Source organism: Mus musculus, chromosome 11 (assembly GCF_000001635.26).
Source record: "Mus musculus strain C57BL/6J chromosome 11, GRCm38.p6 C57BL/6J".
NCBI classification, from domain to species: domain Eukaryota; kingdom Metazoa; phylum Chordata; class Mammalia; order Rodentia; family Muridae; genus Mus; species Mus musculus.
This window is the reverse complement of record NC_000077.6, coordinates 50,024,799-50,046,925: the sequence shown is the minus strand read 5'-3', so window position 1 is coordinate 50,046,925 and position 22,127 is coordinate 50,024,799. Positions and strand designations below refer to the sequence as shown.

The following is a 22,127-nucleotide window of genomic DNA, read 5'->3' as shown; positions in this document are numbered from 1 at the left end:
AAAAAAAGTCTTATGAAGAAAAAAAAAACCAATATTCTTTATTTTTGGTCCTACTTTCAAAAATCTTACTTTTAGTGGCCAGCTACTAAAGTTATGTGTAGCTTTCATTCTTTTGTCCACTTGTGGACAGGACCTGTGCTATGTTTCTATACTTTCACAGAGCCAGTGGTTCTCAACCTTTGTAACAAGGAGGATGGGAGCAGAACCACTGCTCTTCTTGCTTTTACTGGGTATTAAGTGTTGCTGAAAATGTTTTATATTTCCTTTTCTCTTTTCTGTTCATTTCTGTTCTCTCTTAACATTGTACATATGATCATGCATTGCTTAATGACAGGGACCTGTGCTGAGAACTGTGTGGTTAGGAGATAATCCTTGTAGTATGGATATTATAGAGCATGCTCAGACAAGTTAATAAGGTGATGACATCACTAAGTGATATAATCTTATGGGACCACCTGAGTACACACACCCATTGATGACAAAATATCCTGTATGGTACATATGTGTGTTTTATTCCTCTAATCCCTTTTTTCTGGTTTGGTTTAGTATTATAATAGAGTAACAAAGAGCCACTCTAGCCATTTCACAGGAACTTTCTATCAATGATTATTCCTGCTTTTGCCTGCCCTCTGCTTAAACCCTCTGGTCCTGTCTATTTCAAAGAAGTAACACTAGGATCTTAAAACTACTCTTTACCGCTGCTATTTCAGGAGTGGTCTGTACCTACCACCATGCTGATGTCCATTTGTCTCATCAACATTTCACTTCTAACTTTTCTGCCTCCAGCCACTCCAGTGAAACCATTGACTTCCAGTCATCTCAAGACACTCTCTTCCAAACTGACCTCTAAGCAAGTAGTTCTCAACCTGTGGGTCATGACCCCTTTGGGCATGGCTGTGGGTGTGTGTTTAATGATCCTTTCACAGAGGTCACCTAAGACCACCCTTCATATCAGATATTTACATTACAATGCATAATAGTAGCAAAATTACAGTTATAAAGTAGCAATGAAAATAATTTTATGGTTTACCATGACATGAGAAACTGTATTAAATAAAGGGTCACAGTTTAGGAAGGTTGAGAACCACTGCTATAAGCAATCGCATCCTAGCTATGACCTGCTGCAAACTGCAGCTCTTCATAGGGTCCTGAGTATTGCTATCTTTATTTCTTCTTCTTCTACCTGCCCCCTAAACATAGTCTAAGGTTTTTCATACTTTATGCTTTTTCTTAGCAGGATAATGATATACAAAGCAACCATATTTTTAAAATGTGCTTCTCATTCTTTCATTTTGATGAATCTGATTACCCATCATACACAGCAGATCAAGTCAACAGCAAGCCAAGAATCAGGAGGGGACCATGGGACATGTTTATACAGGAAAGGGATTCATTTCTTCTCATTCCAAGAAAACTCTAGTCTTGATTTTGATGAGCTAACAGTACTTCTTGAGTATTTCTACCCAGCTCCAGGAAAGGAGGCCTGGAAGACGTCTTTGTAGGTCCATCTATGTCAAATCATTCTGATTTTTAATTTATTCACTTGCAGGCTGCTTTCCCTCACTTCCTAGGCAAGACCATAGGACCACACATAGCCTTTCAGCCACCAGGAGGCCACTTCTAAAAGAATATGGCAGACAAGGGAAAAAGGCTTATTTATCCTTTTGATGACAACTAGAGAGAGGAGAGTTCTTAGCTTCTCTCTTCCTGCAGCAGAGTTGTAGTTTTACAGAAAAGATGAAACAAAAGCCTGGAAATGTGCAGACGCAGCCTCCCTGAGAGGGGTTATCAGAATGGTGGAATCCCTTATTAAGAGGTGAGTTCCTTTTGGATCAGCCAAAGCTTTCCTGATTCTAATTTTCTTATATTTCTCTCGCTGCTTAGGATCTCCTTAGAAAACTAATTCATCATAGTCTATTCCCTCACTAGTACATTAGTGTACTAGTAACTAGTGGACTAGTTAACACTTGGAGCTGTCTTCCAGCATCTTATTTAAATGAACAAAACACCAGAAATCATATTGAACACAGACCCCTATATATGCTGGGAAAGTACTCTATTCTGAGCTAAACCACGAACCCCTAGACATCCTATTTAATTGAGCCATCTACTTCCAGGCACCATGAGCTTTAATGTGACATCTAGTCAAGGGGTAGAGGGTGAGAGAAGAGATGAACACCGAGTAAGCAACACAGAAGTAAGGAACCTACGTGATATATTTGAGGGAAGGGTTATTTCTATATCTCACTGACCCAGAGATTCCGACTGAAGTAGGTTGAAGCCAAAAGCAGATAAGGAGGCAAGCATGCAGAAGGCAGGTAAGAAGAATGCTCTTACCAGGGTGTCTTAGTCAGGGTTTCTATTCCTGGACAAAACATCATGACCAAGAAGAAAGTTGGGGAGGAAAGAGTTTATTCAGCTTATACTTTTCACATTGCTGTTCAATTCCAAAGGAAGTCAGGACTGGAACTCAAGCAGGTCAGAGAGCAGCAGCTGATGCAGAGGCCATGGAGGGATGTTCATTACTGGCTTGCTTCTTCTGGCTTGCTCAGCCTGCTCTTTTATAGAACCCAAGACTACCAGCCCAGAGATGGTCCCACCCACAAGAGGACCTCCCCCGCTTAATCACTAATTAAGAAAATGCCTTACAGCTGGATCTCGGGGAGGCATTTCCCCAACTGAAGCTCCTTTCTCTGTGATGACTCCAGCTGTGTCAAGTTGACACAAAACTAGCCAGTACACAGGGAAAAGGTAGACTTTTCTGTTCTTTACAAGCCTACAGAAGAACTATCAGTTTTACTAATTTAGGAGTTCAGGTGTTAACATCATCCAAAAACACTCACACAGAAATGCTGGTAACAATGTAAAACCAGTATTTCAGCACCCCTGCACCCAGGAAGTAGATGGATGGATGGATGGATGGATGGATGGATGGGTGGATGGATGGGTGGGTGGATGGATGGGTGGGTGGATGGATATACACCCTCCTCACATCTCACCTTCCATCAGTAGTCTCCATCCCTCGGAAATTCTTCTAAGGAAAATGTTATAGTAAAGTTGCATTTTCATATCTAAGAACATTTCTGTTATTCCCATTCTTGAATGTGTTATCGGTTTAAATGTTAAATAAAACTAATTAAAAATTCAAAGCTCCTTTCAATTATCCTCTAGCTTTATTTTTAACAAAATATTCAAACTATGTAGTCTCTTGAATATTATTCTACTCACTTTTTACTTTTGAATATAATGTTTTAAAAAGTACATAATTTATTTTCCTAAATGGCAATTTTTACTTTTTTGGCCATGTCCTAAAGAAATATGTCAAAAGTTATTTTCTTTTTATTCAGGATTTTAAAGGAGGCAACATAATATCTTCTGCACACTTACAGTGCTAGCTGTATGGGACAGCACTGCAAGAAGAGTCATGCACAGCCCGACTGTCAGCAAGTTGAGCTGTCAATAGCTATCCATTATCATTTGTCTTCTGTACTTAGTTACTGAACATCTCAAATGGATTTTGATTATTTTTCACATCCTTAGAACTCAAACATATTTGTTGGATGTTCTCCATGGCATAATAAAAAGCATCTTAAAAGCAATTTTAAATGATGGCTAATACAAATCACTTTACATGAAAAGTCATGCTCAAAAATAATTTTTATTACAACTGATGTAACAAATATCTCATTCAAGAGCAATGCTATAAATCCAAGCAAGTAAAAATGGTAGCTCAGTCTCAGACAAAAGTGGTACCAGAGCACAACAAAAGTGTTAAGTATTTAAACTACCTTACTGCCTATTCCAAGAAAGGATTTCAGTATTGAATATGACTCTTCAGGCCCTTTCTTTACTTGGCTCCTATTCATCATGCTTTCTACTTGTCTCTCACCACTCCTCATTTTCCAAGGTTCTGTCCACTGCTCACTTTTCTCAGCAAGAAGTCACCTACATGACAATAATATGTAAGTCTAAACCTCTCTTGAAATTTAGCACTTATCATTCAACTGCCTGCTAGATATTTCGCTATGAATTTGTACTTCCTCTTGGGTTATCTTCTGGCACTGAGTTCCTAGTCAACCGAATCATCTACTTAAACACATGCAATTGAATTCCCTGTTAAAAGTCAGGAAGTGAATATCTAGAGACCCAGCTCAGTCAACAGAGCCTTCTGGTTTTGTCTGCCACAAGACCAACCAAAGTTAATGACTGACTCAATAATGCTGCTGCACACAGGGATCTAGGACACCACCAAGAATCCAGAGCAAAGCTAGGCAGTGACAGGTGTTAGGAGTTGAAGCACTAAGCAGGCTGAGAGAGATTTGTCAAATTCTAGTCAGCCTGGGCTACGTGGTGAGGCTCTGTCTCAAACAACAGTTACAATACAATTCAGAGGAAGCTGAGTGCAGTGTAGTAAGACTGCAGACCCAGAATCTCTGGACAGTAAGGTAGGAGAATCATTTGAACCCAGGGGTCAAAGCTAGCTTGGGCTACATAACAAGACCCTATCGCCATAATTCAGAACAGTATCCAAGACATTAACCCTTGGGCAGACATATAGAGAATATGGGTGCACTTTTGCTTTATTTATTTATTTTTATTATTTTTATTTTATTATTATTATTTTTTTTCCAAGACAGGGTTTCTCTGTATAGCCTTGGCTGTCCTGGAACTCACTTTGTAGACCAGGCTGGTCTCGAACGCAGAACTGGGATTAAAGGCGTGTGCCACCACACCCGGCTAAAATTTTTTTCTTTTCTTTTTTCTTTTTTTTCCGAGGCAGGGTTTCTCTGTGTTGCCCTGGCTGTCCTGGAACTCACTTTGTAGACCAGGCTGGCCTCAAACTCAGAAATCCGCCTGCCTCTGCCTCCCAAGTGCTGGGATTAAAGGCGTCCGCCACCACCGCCCGGCCTTTGTTTTATTTTTAAATCATCTCTTTATTCTAGTACCATTAGTCCTAGAACTTGACCAGACTGACAAAGACTGGACTATTGGGTCCAATAACATCAGGTACAAGAAACAAGCTAGGAGCTGTATAGCTGACCCTAACAAGGCCGAAGACACTTGTTAAGAAATGTTTAAGCTGAGTAGCTAAGACAGGAGGTAGGGAAGAAACAGGGAAAGAGAACAGCCATAAACTCAGTCACAGTAGAGGAAATCATACAAGAGGCAGTTTCAAGTTTTCATAATCCAAGCTGTCTATATAGCAATGAACACAGAAAAAAAGGCAAACATTTATGTACAAAATGATCAAAGACACTTGTTGAGGTAGGTCTTAACTTATCTCTGAAAGTACCTCTCAAAGAGGGGGGAAGCATACTTTTATATCAGTGTCTTTCAAGGAACTATCAATAAATAGAAAGTCTAGCACAAGGCCCACCCTCTGCATGGCCCACCCACAGCAGGAGCCACTACACTGTGCAGCAGATGCTACTGACTGAACCATCTCCCAAGCCCAGAACTTTTTTGTTCTTTTTCAAGACTTTTTATTATGTCCCTTATGTTATCATGTGAGTTTTAGGGGCCATTTATCAATGTCTCTAAAACGAAGAAGAAGAAGGAGGGGGAGGAGGAGGAGGAGGAGGAAAAAGAAGAGGAAGAGGAAGAGGAGCAGCAAACAAAAACACCACGTAATTTTTATAGGGTTGTATAGGTCAATTCAGAGTAGTGCTATATTAAGAATACTCTCTGCTCTGCTGCCAGGCAGTGATGGCGCACACCTTTAATCCCAGCACTTGGGAGGCAGAGGCAGGTTGATTTCTGTGAGTTTTAGGCTAGTCTGGTCTACATAGCACTTCCTTCCCAGAACAGTCACTACTAGAGAAACCTTGTCTTTAAAAAAAAAAACAACAACAAACATTAATAAATAAATAGAATACTGTCTCTGAATCCATGAATATGAAAAACATTGTTTACTTCATCTCCTTTCTTACAAAATGGTTTGTAGTTTTTACCACCAATACTATGTTTTTAAATGGTATTTTAAAATTTTCATTGTCTAACTGATCCTAGCATACAAAAAGTACAACTGCCTTTTTGGTTTGCTTTTGATATATTGACTTTGTACATCTAAATATTACAAAATTTGTAAAAGTTACTGTTTCAGTAATTGGTAATAAGAAATTGCTATCAGCATTTAATTTAACTATCAACATTAGTTGCTTTTTCTGAATTTTCATCTTAGATGGTTCCATATACATGAGAGGTGCCCTGAATAAAAGGTATTATAGTGTTGTAAAATGGCATGAACTACTTATATCATATTTTTTAAGCTAAAATGACTTTCAATAAACTAACAAATAGCTTTAAAAAGCAATGCAAAGAAACACAAAAAGAAACTGACAGAGCTAATACTTCAACTTGTGAAATCTGCTCTCTTTAGCTATGATGAAGGATTTTTTTTTTTAAATCAAATTTGGAAAAGAAAGGCAAAAAGCTAAACGTCACCATGAAGCTAGAAATATAGGTTTAGTCCAGCTGGGGGTTTTGTTGTTGCTTTTGTTTGTTTGTTTGTTTGTTTGTTTGAGACAGGGTTTCTCTGTGTATCCCTGGCTGTCCTGGAACTCACTTTGTAGACCAGGCTGGCCTCGAACTCAGAAATCCACCTGCCTCTGCCTCCCGAGTGCTGGGATTAAAAGACCTGCGCCACCACGCCCAGCTCCCAGCTAACCTAAGTACTGGCCTTAAGATGTCAGCTTGTACCAAAGAAAACTGAGTACCTATTATTTCTAAGTACAATGCATACATTGGACTGACTCTCTCTCTCTCTCTCTCTCTCTCTCTCTCTCTCTCTCTCTCTCTCACACACACACACACACACACACACACACACACACACACACACACACACGGCCATGTGCTGTAAGGTTGGGAAGAGAGGGCCATTTTTAGGATCAGGGTTAGGCTCAGACATGACACCACCATGGACAGTATTTTAAGCTACAGAACACAGAAGGATCTCAGACTATAAGGAATAGCCTGGGAAAAAAGAAACAATGGACACTGGAAGCCAGTGCAGAAATATATATACATATATATATCTAAGAGGTGAATGATGGAGGTAAGGAATGTGAAAACCATCAATTTAAATTTATGAGTTTGGACCGCCATGCCTGGCAACGAGAGTAAGGTTGGTGAAAGCAAGAGGCCTAAGTTTCTGGCAAAACACAAATAGGATAATGATAAAACACTTATCTTGTCACAATTTGTTTTATTAATTTTATATGATCAAAGTACGTTAAATACATCTATGAAAAAGTTATAATGAAACCAATTATTGTGTGCTCATAAAGATGTCTGAAAGGGCTGGTGAGATGGCTCAGAGATTAAGAACATTGACTGCTCTTCTGAAGGTCCTGAGTTCAAATCCCAGCAACCACATGGTGGCTCACAACCATCCATAATGATATCTGACGCCCTCTTCTGGTGTGTCTGAAGACAGCTACAGTGTACTTACATATAACAATAAATAAATCTTTTTTTTTTAAAAAAAATGCCTGAAAACAAATAAGCTAGCAGCATCTCCCATCATGCTCCCCCATCATGACTTTTTATTTCTATGGTTCTGGGAACTGAAGGTTGAGCCACATGCTAGATGGAGGTGATGCTGCTGACTGGTCCCATACTCCCAGTGTGAAATGATGCCTCCACTCTGGACTGTCACACATGCTAAGCACACACACACTGCCTCTGAAGACAACCTCAGCTCCACGATTTAAAAAAAAAAAATCACAAAGACCGCTTCCAATAATCTTTCATCACTTTTATAATGTCCCAATCCCCAAAAGTCTAGGAGACACTACCTCCCTTTACAGCCCTTCTGTATAGCATCCTCCCCTTACTCCCTAAATGCTGCTCACTGAGTATTTTGGACCCTTTGGTCTTCATGCAAAAAAAAAAAAAAAAAAAAAAAAAAAAAAAGGAAGTGATTTTCTCTGTCTTCCTCTTTAGTATCTGCTTGTGCTCAGGCTTCTGCCTCAGCTTAAATACCATTTCTTTAGGGAAGTGAGGGTGAACTGTTAGTATCACAATGTTTTAGAATAGTCAGGGAGTTAGTAACAATTACTTTACGTTTTTTATTTCATGTCTCTTTTCTCCATTTGTCAAATACTTGACAAATGAATGTTTATAGCAACTGCCACCACCTGGATATAGGATTTTTAGTTTCATGAGTTAGTCTGGTGACAACAGAAACAAGAAACTCCATCACTAATAAGACTTTTGAGGAAGCTAGGCAGTGGTGGCACTTGGGAGGCAGAGACAGGCAGATTTCTGAGTTCAAGGCCAGCCTGGTCTACAGAGTGAGTTCCAGGACAGCCAGGGCTACACAGAGAAACCCTGTCTCGAAAAACAAAACAAAAACCAAACCAAACCAAACCAAACAAAAAGACTTTTGAGGAATTACGGAAAAGAGACAGTAAGAAATAATCAGCACTCCAACACTTACAAATAAAAATGTAGAATTGAGCCGGGCGTGGTGGCGCACGCCTTTAATCCCAGCACTCGGGAGGCAGAGGCAGGCGGATTTCTGAGTTCGAGGCCAGCCTGGTCTACAAAGTGAGTTCCAGGACAGCCAGGGATGATACACAGAGAAGCCCTGTCTCAAAAAAAAAAAAAAAACCAAAAAAAAAAAATGTAGATGATGTTAAGCCACTACTAACCATTAGTAAAACTAAGAACTGATCATAAAGAAATAAATCTGTAGACACTGTGAGAGAGAGAACTGTAATCACAGGGTGTCATTGTTGATGCATTATGTACAGGAGACAGAATAATGACTTCTCCAAAGATGGCCAGGTCTTATCTCTAGACCCTGTGACAATGTTCTTCATAAACCCAGGAGAAAACTATATGGTTATAGATTGGAGAATGCGCTAATCAATTGGTCTCATGAGGAAGGGACCATCTTGGACTAGCCAAGTGAGCTTACTGCAACCACAAAGTTATTTGTGTGGGGGGAAAGGTCAGAATCAGTGGGGGGTTTGAAGATGGAGAAGGGCTATGTGCTAAGGAATGAATGCACGGCTACCTCTGCATGCTAAAAAAGGAAAGAATCTTTTTTAGAGCTTCTAGAAGCAGCGCAACGTAGATACCTTAACTCTAGCCCACTAATACTCAATGCAAACTGGGGGTGATGGTGGCTGGTTTCTGTTGTTTGTTTTCTAAGGCAGGGTCTCACTAGTGAAGGTTGCCCTCAAACTCAGGATCCTCCAGCCTCAGTCTCACAAGTGCTGGGATTATAAATGTGATCTGCCATGCCAGCCTAGACTAAGGATTCTTAACTCTAGATCCATAAACCATGTGAGACTTCAAAATATAATCCAACTGCCTATGCCTTCTTACATATTCTGTGTCCATCTATATATATTATATTTTCCTGTAGAAAGGGCCACAGCTTTTGTCAAGGGCCACTGATTTTGCCAAGGTCTATAAGCCCACAATTTATAAGATCTATAAGCACACAATATGTTCATGACACTGAATAGTGATAAAAGTCTACTAGAAACAGTAAGACTGGTGACAAATCAGGATTCAAAAATTGTTTTTACAGGCTGAATGAATAAAATTATGTGGCTTAAGACGAGACTCTGAAAAAAAGACCTCGGGTGTAACCAAGAGAGAGCCAAGGCTGAGTCAGTGTTCAGATCACCAATGCCATCTGTAGAACTTCAGGCCCGGATCCAGAGATAGAAAGAGCTGCACTTCTACACTGCCAAACCAAACCTGTGAGACTGTTCAATTTTGGACTTTCCTTTTTATTAGTTTCCTGTGGCTATTATAAAAATATCATCACAAAATTGTTGGATTACAACAACTAAAGTCTGTTCTTTCAGAATTCTGAAGGCCACAAGTCTAAGCTCAGGCTTCTTTCCCAGTTTCTGCTGACAATTTTTGCTTGCTGGCTGTGGGAGAATCACTGCAATCTCTGACTGGGCTCCTCCCACAGGTTCTTTCATGAGCTCTGTACCCTCCTGCTACTCATTGGTCACTGGATTTTGGTTTATGCTAATTAGTAAAATGTCATCTTAATCAGTAACTATTAACACACTCAAAAGTTCTACTTCCAAATCAGGTCACACTGCAGTTCTAGGTGGCTATGACATCTCCTTCAGCCTTTTATAAGAGCACTAATTCCATTTACGAGGGTTCCACTCTCATTATCTGGTCACCTCCAAAAGGCACCACCTCTAAATATTGTCAGCACGGGGGAGGGGGGAGCAAAGTCCAGCACAGTAATTTGGGGGGGAGGAGACACTAACATTCAGATCATAGCAACACACAAGACCCTCTGGGTGGAATATTCATAGACAGATGGATGCATTCTGAGGCCCAAGATGCCAAATTCCTAAGAATGGTCAAAACCAAACCAAACCAAATCAAACCAAACCAAATCCGTAAAAACCCCCACAGGAATATGAAGTTCAAAGGTTAGAGGACTTGAGTCAGATAAGGAAATGTTCAACTATGTAGGAACATTTAAGCCAACTTTTCTTTAAGAAAGAACATTTTGTAACACTCAGTTTTGGAAGGATGAAGGTGGTAGTTCTTTGTCACTGTCCTTATTAAAGTATCTGTTAGGTAAGACTCCGGCTTGATGGAAGAGTTAGACTTGTGGATCACTGATGAGTCTATAACTCATTACATTCTGAGTCTATAACTACTTCCCTTGTCTGTCTCTTTAAGGCAAGTGTATAAAACTATAAGAATGCAAATACTCTGCGTGTGTGTGTGTTCCTGTAGTAAGGGATTTGCATTGGTGAGACACCAGCCAGAAGGTCACAGGTAAACAGAATTTGGAAGTCCTAAGAGCCAAAGGGGTATCAAGGTTTAGCATGTAAACTGCTACTGGTAAGATGAATGAGCGGCATGTGGGAGAGTGGGGTTAGAGCTAGATCAGAGTCCAGGCTACCATTCTAGGGTTGAGAAGCTACTGAAGGAGTTTAAACAAAGAGTGACATGGCTGTATGAGATTACCAGAAAATTCTGGATACTGCAACAGACTGATAGAAGTTAAGAAAAAAATCAGAGACCAAGAAAACAAAAAGGGTAAGGCGATAACAGCTATCTCCTGAGGCCCAGGAAGTGGCAAGGACACAGTCAACAGATAAACTGAGGAGCAGATAACAGGTGGACTCTTCAGGAAAACAAGCAAGTATGACTCCTGTTCTGTCTAAAAACGTGGAGAATGAGGTTACTTAGACTAGAGAGCAATGGTAGTAGATTGGGAGGTGAAAACCGAACTAAAGCTCCACTTGGAACTGACTAAACTGGAAAGACTTTAGGGTACTTAAGTAAAGATATCAGGTAAGCAATTAAATGTATGAATCTAGAGCCAAGAGGACTGACTGAGGCCATGTCTAAGTACACGAGAGGGGATTATAGGAAGAACACAGGAAGGAAAAAGAACTGTCTTCAGAGTTTTAATTTGTCATGCTGGAGATCAAAACTAAAGTTATCTGTGCTATACAGATGCTCTACACTGAGGGCTACATTCCTAGCCCTACTTTTTGAGACAAAGTAAATTGCCCAGGCTAGTCTTGAACTTGCAGTTCTCCTGAATTAGCTTTCTGAGTAGTTGAGATTAATCACACATATGTGCTATATACTTGATTTTCTTCACAAGAAAGCATTTTTTGATTACTGCATATTCTTAAGTGTCCATTGAGTTTTGTTTGCTTCAAGTTTATGATGTCAAGCTTCAGCTGGGTTATAAGATTCCTTACCACCTACCCCACCCCAGCATTCAGCTGCTTGGTAATAGGAAACCTGGAAATGGTATTTTGTTTTTTGTTTTTTTTTAAGGTTTATGGTTCATCCATGATATGATTTTGCCAAGATGATCTGAAATAGAGGAACAAGGGATGACTACGCAGGAAAAAAATCATGTTAGAAGTCAGGAAGAGGCAGAAACTCACTATCCACGAAAAAAGATAGGGCCATGGAAAAAGTTCAATAATGTTGAGTTCGAACATAACTGAGTGGTAAGAAAGACATCTACTAGAGAACAAAAAAAAAAAAAAAAGACTAGAAAGACAATTTGGTGGCTACAATATTAAGTTATTTTATGCCTATGAACCTAGATCTGTCTATGAAAACAATGGCACTAACTGTTTTGTTTTGTTTTGTTTTTTTGTTTTTTCAAGACAGGGTTTCTCTGTATAGCCTTGACTGTCCTGGAACTCACTCAGTAGACCAGACTGGCCTCGAACCCAGAAATCTGCCTGCCTCTGCCTCCCGAGTGCTGGGATTAAAGGCGTGCACCACCACGCCCAGGTTGGCACTAGCTGTTCTATCTCCTGATCTCACAGTTCAAGTAGATCCTGAGGTGCTACTTAGTCTTTACAGACTCCTAAACTCCACCGAATGTCACTGGATCTGGCAAGGATCTCAGATATTGAGATAATTGGGAAGCTCTTCAAAGGAGGAAAGGAAATATAGGAAACAGATTCTTTGCTGTGCCAGAGGGGAAAGGGTGGGATTTTATATTAAGAAAAGGCAAATACAGTTCACAAACAAGCATAGCTATGTCTCATCCCTCTGGTACCCAAAGACAACTAAGTTCTGCTTTTAGCTCTTTAGCTGGCCAGTCTTCACAGTTCTAAAAAAGATAAGAGCCATTATTTCTTGGTTTGTCAGCTTTACACAGCATCTGTGGATTTATAATTGTCACAAAACAGGGTTCAATTTACTTATTCTTCTAAATTTGTTTTGATTTTGTGTTTTCTTTGTTCTCCTGTGTGGTTAAACCTATATGCCATCTGCAACTACTGACAACCTCTTAGGTCTCACCCTGTGTGATGATTGTACTGACTCTCCTGGCTGTATCTAACATGTGTTTCTCTCATCATTTCTTCAGCTTTGTCATCTACTTATATACCCTTAAGGTCATGAACTTTCTGCTCTGAAATTGTAATTAGTCCCCCATGCTTAATTTCCAGGTCGTTTTTACACAGTGAAAAAACAACATAACTAACACAAATGTCACCACCACCCTATAAACACACAGAACACTTGAGTCCTTGTGCTTGCATCTCTTTCCCTTGCTACTCAAAATCATATCATAGATTCTGTGCTTTAAATTTGGGCCAACAAATCACAGCTGGTCCTAGAGTACTTTTTTTTCTCCCCAAGACAAAGTCTCTTTGTGTAGTCATGGTTGTGGTGTAGCCTTGGGTGTCCTGGAACTCACTCTGTTAAACAGGTTGGCTTCGAACTCATAGAAATCCACCTGCCTCTGCTTCCCAAGTGCTGGGACTAAAGGCATGCATCACCAACACCCAGAGAGAATACTTCTTAAAAAAAAACAGACTCCTTTAACATATTCTTGGAGTGTCTAGTTTCCTGCTCATGCTAACCAAATTGTGAAGTCATCCTGCTCGTACTTAAGATACAAAATAAACTTAAGAGTAAAAAGGGATGGCGGTATAATTCAGTCCTACTTGTCTAACATGAGCATGGCCCTGGGCTCGAGATCAAATGCTACAAACAAACAAGTTTCCGGATACTTCTTCCTTAGTCATCACCTTCAGGCAGTGAGTAACCCCACTTTGCCCTCACGAACACTTGCCCCCACGTTTTCTTATAAATTCATTATTGTGTGTCACAGTATTCACATGAAGGTGACAACTGTGTGGCGTCGTCTCTCCTACTACTTTTATGTGGGGCCTAGGGATCAAGCTCAAGTTTTCAAGTCTGCACAGCAAGGGCTTTCACTCACTCAGCCCCTCACCAGCATACTTTCTCCCCCTTTCAATGAAAACTAGTAATCAAATTGAGGGTGGAAACACACATATCACTGATCTCTACCCATAGCCCTGCAGCAATTTGTTTTAATCCAGAGAAATGCCATTGGTGATCTAATCAATACAAAACCCTTTTTATTTCACATATTACTTTGAGCCCTTGTCCACTGTAAACAAACTTAACACAGTCACAGTTCAAACAGTTTGTATTTATTTTTGTAGCACATACAGAGCTTTAATGATGTCCTCTTTTATGGCTGTATAACATTCAACTGAGTGGCTATATCATAATTTATTAAACTCACTTGGGAAACAACACAAAGAGGTGGTTAGAGTATGGGTACTGCCATCAGGCAGGCCTACCTCAAGCCCTAGCCCTACCCAACTTCCAAGGCCACAGTGTGCTACCTCACTCTTTAATTCACCTCACATTAATTGCTCAGCACCATTCTTCTATGTTCCAAATACCATATGCATCACTGAATATACAAGAGTGGACACAAGAGACAGGCTCTCTGCCCTCAGAAACAAAGAAAATAGATACATTTCAGTTATGTTAAGTGCTATAAAGAAAACAAGCACCAAATGAAAGCCTTGAATTCCCCAAGCACCAAGAGAGACTAAGAGTACCACCTGCGGCTTTTAGGAAACATCGGTACCACTTGTGGGACACTGCACGTGCCCAATAAGTGTTACCTACATTATTGCTCCAGACAAACTGAGAACACTGAAGAAACAGGACCCTCTCCTACCCCCACTCACCAATCAGTGTAACTTGTGCATTTTCAAGGTTAGTACTGTATAAAGAATTTTGATCAATAATGTTTTTAACGTCCATTTTCTCTCCTCATGCTCATGTTTCCTTTTCCATTTCCAAACACACAGTATATTTCTAAAGACTGGCCAAACATTCCCATATGCAATCCTGTCATCTGGTTTTAGGTCATTTTCCTGCTTGTTCATAGGCCTGGTGATTCTGGACTTGGTCAGTTTCAGATTTTATGGTTAGGGGAGATACATATTAAGGCATTCCTTTAAATATCACCTAGACATTTTAGAACAGATTACACGGTCTCAGTCAGATCCTTTAAAGGTTTGCTTCTAAGAGTCTGTGGGGAGAGGGTCCCAGAGCAGCACTGTTTAGGAGTAATCCACTTCACACATGCTCCTGCTCACCAGGTTTCCTATTCTGATGAAAGAGAACCTCACAGATTCCCAGCTTCCCGTGGACTCCTGGAACCATCCTAACTGCTACCTTTTGACAGTTCTTCTCCCAGCATTGTCAGTGCTCAGACTGGAGGACAGTCCCCTGCAGCAGTCCCACTGGCTCTCTGCAGCCCCCTCCTCCGCTCCAGTGCTGTTTCACCTGAGTTCTGTCATCAGCTCATGACACTATGGGCTTGCATCTGAGCTGCCTGTCTCTCTGCACTGCAGCCTATAAATTCCCAGACAGTAGGAGGCAATGGTGGGGCTCTTCTCTCAGGGATCCCCATCCCATGCTGCCAACTGACCTTATCTAAAGCTGCTACTCATAGGCTGTCTGGTTTTCTGATTAGTTAAGATTGGGAGGGAACCAGTACCAGTGAACCTACTACAGCCATAAGTGGAAGTTCTTTCTCATGACTGACTTCAAGTCATCCCCTTTAATGGGGACAAGACAAGGCCGACCTCTCTTTCTGAATCTCTGGCTGGTCTGGAACTTGCAATGTAGACCAGGTAGGCCTTGAATTCACAAAGAGCTGCCATCTAAGTGCTAAAAATTTAAAAATTAAAATCCTGTGTCAATACACCCAGTTAAACAAATCTCATTTTTAAAAATGAAACCTTTTGAGCCGGGCGTGGTGGCACATGCCTTTGATCCCAGCACTTGGAGGCAGAGGCAGGCGGATTTCTGAGTTTGAGGCCAGCCTGGTCTACAGAGTGAGCTCCAGGACAGCCACAGAGAAACCCTGTCTCAAAAAACCAAAAAAGAAAAAAAAAAGAAAGAAAGAAAGAAAGAAAGGAAGGAAGGAAGGAAGAAAGGAAGAAAGAAAGAAAGAAAGAAAGAAAGAAAGAAAGAAAGAAAGAAAGAAAGAAAGAAACCTTTCTAGACTACAAGTACAATAATATTTTTCCTCTTTTTGGTCTCCATACTATTTTAAGTTCAAACCCCCTATCCCCTCCCCCTCTCCCTTCTCCCCAACCCGTCCACTCCTGCTTCCTGACCTTAGCATCCCCCTATACTGGGGCATAGAACCTTCACAGGACTAAGGGCGTCTCTTCCCATTGATGACCAACTAAGCCATCCTCTGCTACACATGCAGCTAGAGCCAAGAGTGCCACCATGTATTTTCTCTGATTGGTGGTTTAGTCCCCGGGAGCTCTGGGGTACTGGTTAGTTCATATTGTCGTTCCTCCTATGGGGCTGCAGACCCCTTCAGCTCCTTGGTACTTTCTCTAGCTCCTCCATTGGGGGCCCTGTGCTCCGTCCAATGGATCATGCCACTGACATGACAGAACCATTAAACCTCCTTCTCATAAATTATATAAAGGGTAAATATACAGCATAAAACACTTCCTTTCTCTTTCATTTATTTTATATATTTCAAGTTCATATAGTATATGAACTTACAATATGTATCAAAAATATTTTGTTATGGGACAAGCTGGCTTGAACCTTATTTTATATATTTTAAGTTAATATATGAACTTATAATATGCTATATATCAAAAATATTTTGTTATGGGACAAGCTGGCTCTGAACCTTTGATCCTCTTGCCACAGCCACTTGAGTATGGGCTTCCACTACATATCTGATTTTCTGCCCCAATCCTTTAAAAATAATTATAAACTACATGTAGGGCATGTACACATAACTGCAGTTGCCCATGGAACTGCAATCACAGGTAGTTGTGAGCAGCCCAACATCAAACTCAGGTCAGCTGCAAGAAGTACACTCCTTTAACCACTGAACCATCTCTCTAGTCCCACTGCCTCTATTTTAAATAAAACTTACCTACTCCCAACTGCCTACAAGTTATTTCCAATTGTCAAAATTCAAATTTATCTAGAATTTAAAGATTTTGTATATTGAATATTTTTAAATTGTTCAATAAAACCACAATGCAAATATTAACAATGTTGAATGATCTGTTGCTCTAAATGTGCATATATATATGTACACACAGTCTTCCATTGTGACTGGCTCAAAAGAACATTATTCTTGGGCAAGGATATAGATCCGTGACACAGTGCTTGGCTCGCATGTATGAAGCCATGGATTTGGCTTCTAGTACGACAGAAAGAAAACTGAGCAATATTATCTTTAATGAGTATGCATATTTTGGCAGGTTTCTTAAAGATTTGTCATATTTCAGTCACTTCTTGTTCTAGGCAAGAGGATCTCAGAAGACATTAGTCTATTCTTAGCAGTGAAGGATTTCTTTTGTAATATTCAAAATGAAGTTCTGCAGCTTGTCTGTCTCTTACAACTCGTAATCAGAATTAACCATACATTAAAGGTGTGTATGGCCTCTACAAAGTATGACAGAGCTGCCCTGCATCCAGATGCAACCCAGTACTGGCCTGCGCAAAGACAGGAGAATCTACCAGCTGTGGCATATGGGTAAGCCTTATCTCCATTCACAATTCTCAAACAAGGCAATGCTTTTAATCCAAGGACTATTCATTTGTCTTTAATAAAAAGTTACAACTTTTTATTTTAATTTGGCCAATCACTCTATACATCAAGACTTTAGGAATCCTGAGCAAGTCATCCAACATATCTGTTAAACATGTTGTTTTTATCAAAACCACCAGCACAGCAATCAAAGACTGTCACTGTGTAAGGAAGAGCAGGAGGAAAAGGTGAAGGCAGCAATTAAAGAAACATCTGACACTTTGACAGAAACAGAAATAAGAAGGTAGCAGGTTGGGAGCCTGGTAAGGAGAGTGGGTAGTTCTACGTTTTTTTGTAACATTTATATGCTAATAGAAATCAACCAAAGGTGGCAGGGAAAACATGCCATGTAAAATATTGTCTACACTGTAAAGTTCAATACGATGTAACAGCCACAGCCACACTTTCTTCTTGCCTAGCTACTTCATTATTTCAGCACTGTTTTCAAAGCCTCCAGCTTTTCTTGAGTTCTCTTCCTGAATGTTCAGAGTACCCGCTCCCAGGATCATATTGAACTCTTGTCTAGTGTCCTCTGCTATTATCAACTGCAACATGAGATCTCTTTCACCTTCTGTTTATGTCAGTTTCCTTCACTGTTCATGAAAATTCCCAAATCCAACTTCTGATTTGTTAAATGGAGAATCAGGGTTTCAACAGGACTACAATTTCAAACATTAAAAAAAAAAAAAACTAAGATTAAACCTTTTAAAAATTATTTTGCAACTCTACAATCTGCAAGGTATCAGTAAGGTTTACTACTTGGCAAAGCTCTTCTCTATGGTTTTAACACCTCATCCTGAAGTTTCTGTACACAGCATAAAGTGGCCAATGCCAAACTCTTGCTGCCAGCAATCTGCATACATACTAATTACATCACCACCATAGGGCTTTCTCCTTCCCCAACCCCCACTCTGGGCTCAAACAAAAAGCCAGTGTGCATGAACATAAAGCACATTTACAATGTCTGTGCCACACACTAGCTAGGTCTGCTCTGCAAAGGGATTAGGGTGTTCCTAATTCAAAGTTGATCATTGCAGCAAGCAGCCAGAAAGCAGCTATGATCTGTTCAGAAACTTACAACACACCCCTTCAAAACTCCCTTTCTAAAAATGAACATTTGTATCAGGTAACATATAAATGTTAGTCCAGAACAAAGAGCATCTCCACTCAGTGATATATTCTGTTTAATGAAAAATATTTGTTTCAAAGTATACTTGGTTAGGAAGCATTTTCACAAAGTAGAATGGTAGCACTTTTCAAAGTGTACTTTTAAAATAACAACCCTTTAAGGGAAAATAGAGTCAATCAGACCGTTATAAAGATAGGTCAAGTAAGACTCAGTAATTCACACATGCCTAGCTGTGCAACTCATACTGACCTGAGAAGAGCACTGTAAAATCAACAAGGGTTTCTAACTTCACAGATCAAGCCATACATATAGAATTTCATTATGAAAACTCTAAATTTCTTGTGTCTTTTCAAATAGGTATTATTGTTTTTTGTTTTGGGGAAGAGGGTCTCACACCATAGGCCAGGCTGTCCTGGGATGCACTGTGGAGAACCAATCCTCCAGCAATTCCACTGCTGGGATGACAGGTGTCTGCTACCCCACCTAGCTTCTTAAACACAAAGAATTTTACCAGACTTCTACCACAGTCTTCTTTTTAAAATACATTCTTGAGTTTCTTACACACGAGCAGAATGTCACCTTGGAGTTCTTATAAACCCACGGGTGTAGAAACATTTATAGGCAGATGTCCTGGGGAGAGAGCCCCTCCGAATGGGAGCTTCAGAAAGACTCCTCCAACAGCTCTACTCCAGGCTACTGCCTTTCCTTTCTGTCAGCAATTTTAATGGTGCTTGGCAAAGTGGGTTTCAATCAGCACTTGCTGGACTGAAAGACCACATGGGTAAAGGCCATTTGTCCAAAACTTGACCCCTACAGGGTCCCACCATTGACATCCTGAGAAATCCTGACACAATTCTCATGTGGTATGAGCTGGCGAGATGGCTCAGCAGTTAAGAGTGGTTGCTGCTTTTGCAGAGGACATGGGCTTGGTTGTCAGCACCCACAAGATGGCTGTGTAACTCCAATTCCAGCCTCTTCTGGTCTCCGTGGGCTCTACATGGTATACATACATCCAACAAAACATCCATACATAAAATAAGTAATATTTTTTTAAGGACACAATAATGACACCACTTCTTCACAGGAGAGGTGAGTTCTCCATCAGTTAATTTTTTAAAAATAAGAAATGAAGCCACCAGACCAAATTATTTTACCAGTATCAAACAGTGTGTATTTGCAGCAGAGGTCTAATATGCAGCCTTCAACCAGTGACAGGTTAAGATAACTGACTTTTAGCTCCCCAAACCTTTCTGCTGGACTCATACAAGCACTATCCAAAAGGGGACTTAATTTGGGGGTGAAGACAAGCAACAGATAGTGGCACTCAAAACACTTTGGAGTACAGCATCTTAAGTGAGGATGGTGGTCTGGGTTGCCTGGGGAGAACCAAGCCCCAAGAGCAAACCACAGATTTCATAACACTTTACAGCTCTTTCTGCAGAGTAGCTTGCCTCTCTCTTCCTCTTCCTTCCCTTCCACATGACCCTCACGGTTCTTTTCCCCACCAGAAAATAGTGTAGCATTGTTACTGCCATAGTTTGGCAACATTACATGTCCCAACCACAGTGACTGGCACAGAGCAGGCAGCAAATATTTATTGAATGGAGCAAAGAAAAAAAAACTGTTCCTATGGTCAAATAGGGACCTTAAGTACTGCTTCTAACCTAGTGGAATAAGAAATACACTGGTGTAAAAATGACCGTTTAAGAGCCCAGTCTAAGTTGAAGAAAGACAACAGTAAAACCTTATGCCCCAAGCCAGTATGCCTCAACAACAACTGCTTAATATATGTTATACAAATACCGAGCTCAGAGAGCATATTTTAATATTTTAGACTATAAAAGCAAACACTATTGCCTAGATTAGGTCATCTGAACACGAATAGCAATTTTGGTTTTTAATCCTCTCAACATTGTAAGGTGAGAACGGGAGGATATAGAAGATGGGAGACATCTCCCCGAAGTCCAGCCTGCCAAAGTCCCCAAATGTCACACTCCACGGAGAAATGTCCTTTAAAACACGGCCAGTAATTAACAAATACCAGTTTACACCAAATCATTAAGAATTCACAGCCAGCATACACAAAGGGAACGCCAAGGCTAAATCAAATGGCTTCAAAGACGATTCCTGATCATTTTACCTTTTTTCCTTCTGGATGGGCACCCGTGACCAAAGACTTGGCTACTAGTTCAGCTACTCTCACATTCTTTATAATGTGAAAATCTCTAGCGTTTCATGACAGCACAACTATCGGGGCCAGAGAAAACCAAAAGCAACAGGGACCCTCTCCCCTTAGCCACTACTGGGGGGAGAGGGAGGGGGAGGGGGAGTAGATGGGGGGGGGGGCTCTGATCCCTAGAGATTCACTGCAGTGTTAAATCCGTGGGATTTCAGGAACAAACCTACCGATTCCAAAAAACAGGTTAAGCATCTCGTCCACCATGAACTAGTTCTGCGCCCCTGCACCACCTCCTTTGTCTCAACTGTCCCTGAAAACTCGCATTCCAGTGCCCTCCAGTAAACAAGCTAACTAAATGAAAAAGAGGAGGACGTTCTAAGTCTCGCTCTCTTTTAGTTTTAGGGTGAAATGCAGCAGGGTTTCTGGAGCCTCTTTCCTCAGCGGGGAGCAGGCCAGGCTCCACAGCGCGAGGACCTCGAGCCCCCTGGGCCGGCGGCCGAACGGCGCGCAGACCCCCGGCCACGCCGCCCCCGCGACCCCCGCCCGGCTTCGGGCTTCGGCTCCGGCCTCACCTCCGTGGATGGGCAGCGGTGCCAGCACCTGGCCGCGGACCTCGGCCTTGGGTGAGTCGAGCCCGTAGCGCCCGCGGTCGATGCGGAACGTGAGCGGGGTGCCGCGGCCGGGCTCCTGCACCGTCACGTTGATGAGCGCCGTGTAGTACTCCTGGCTCGCGTTGTCCGCTCGCGTCGGCCACAGGCTGCAAGTCAGCAGGGCCAGCGCCGCGAGCCGGGCCGGGCCCGCTCGCGCCGCGCCGCTCATGGTCCCTCCGGCCGCCGCCGCCGCCGCCGCTCGCGGACCGGGCTCCGGGGCCGGTGCTGAGAGGCGGGGCGGGCGCGGCCCGGGCTGCGGCGGGAGCGCGCGCGCGCCTCGAAACGAGCCGGGCACGAGCACGGCCCTCCTCGGCGCCGCGGCTCCGCCGTTCGCCGCCCTCACGTCCGCGGCCCGCGCGCGAGTGCGCGCCCGTGGATCTCTCAGGGGAAGGACGGCGCGTCAGGCCGTGTGCTGTCAGGGCACCTGGAATGCCCAGGGACTAGGCCTGCGGACAGGGCCCCTGAGAGGACTCGGAGTGGTGGGAAGGAGTGGTCCCCACTGCTCGGGGAGGGTCAGCAACGCCGCCTCAGGCGCGTGCCCGCCGCCGCCCCATTCCCTCCAGCAGAGCGGCAACGCGCAAGCCCGATGCGCAAACCCGTCCGCTGCGCGTGCGCAATAGGCGCTGCCTGCTCCCGCCCTCCCGCACGAGGGCCAGGGGCGGTCCAGTCACCTGCTTGCTGGCACTGGGTTCAGTGAACTGCCCCGGGCTTCATACCCCGCTATGACCTGGATCTGTGAAGCTTTCCAAGAACCTATAGAGATGTTGGAGA

General features: G+C 42.0%; 1 protein-coding gene across 3 annotated transcripts in view; it reads right to left on the bottom strand.

Annotated features, from left to right (window-relative positions):
- Nucleotides 1-21,595, bottom strand: part of Rnf130 (ring finger protein 130) — a 100,389-nt gene extending 78,794 nt beyond the window's left edge. For all 3 annotated transcript variants that reach the window (NM_001290750.1, NM_021540.4, NM_001290749.1), the window contains exon 1: nt 21,279-21,595. In NM_001290750.1, the coding sequence (NP_001277679.1) occupies nt 21,279-21,525 (247 nt within the window). In that variant the 5' untranslated portion in view covers nt 21,526-21,595. The remainder of the gene's footprint in view (nt 1-21,278) is intronic.
- Nucleotides 21,596-22,127: the final 532 nt, after the last annotated feature.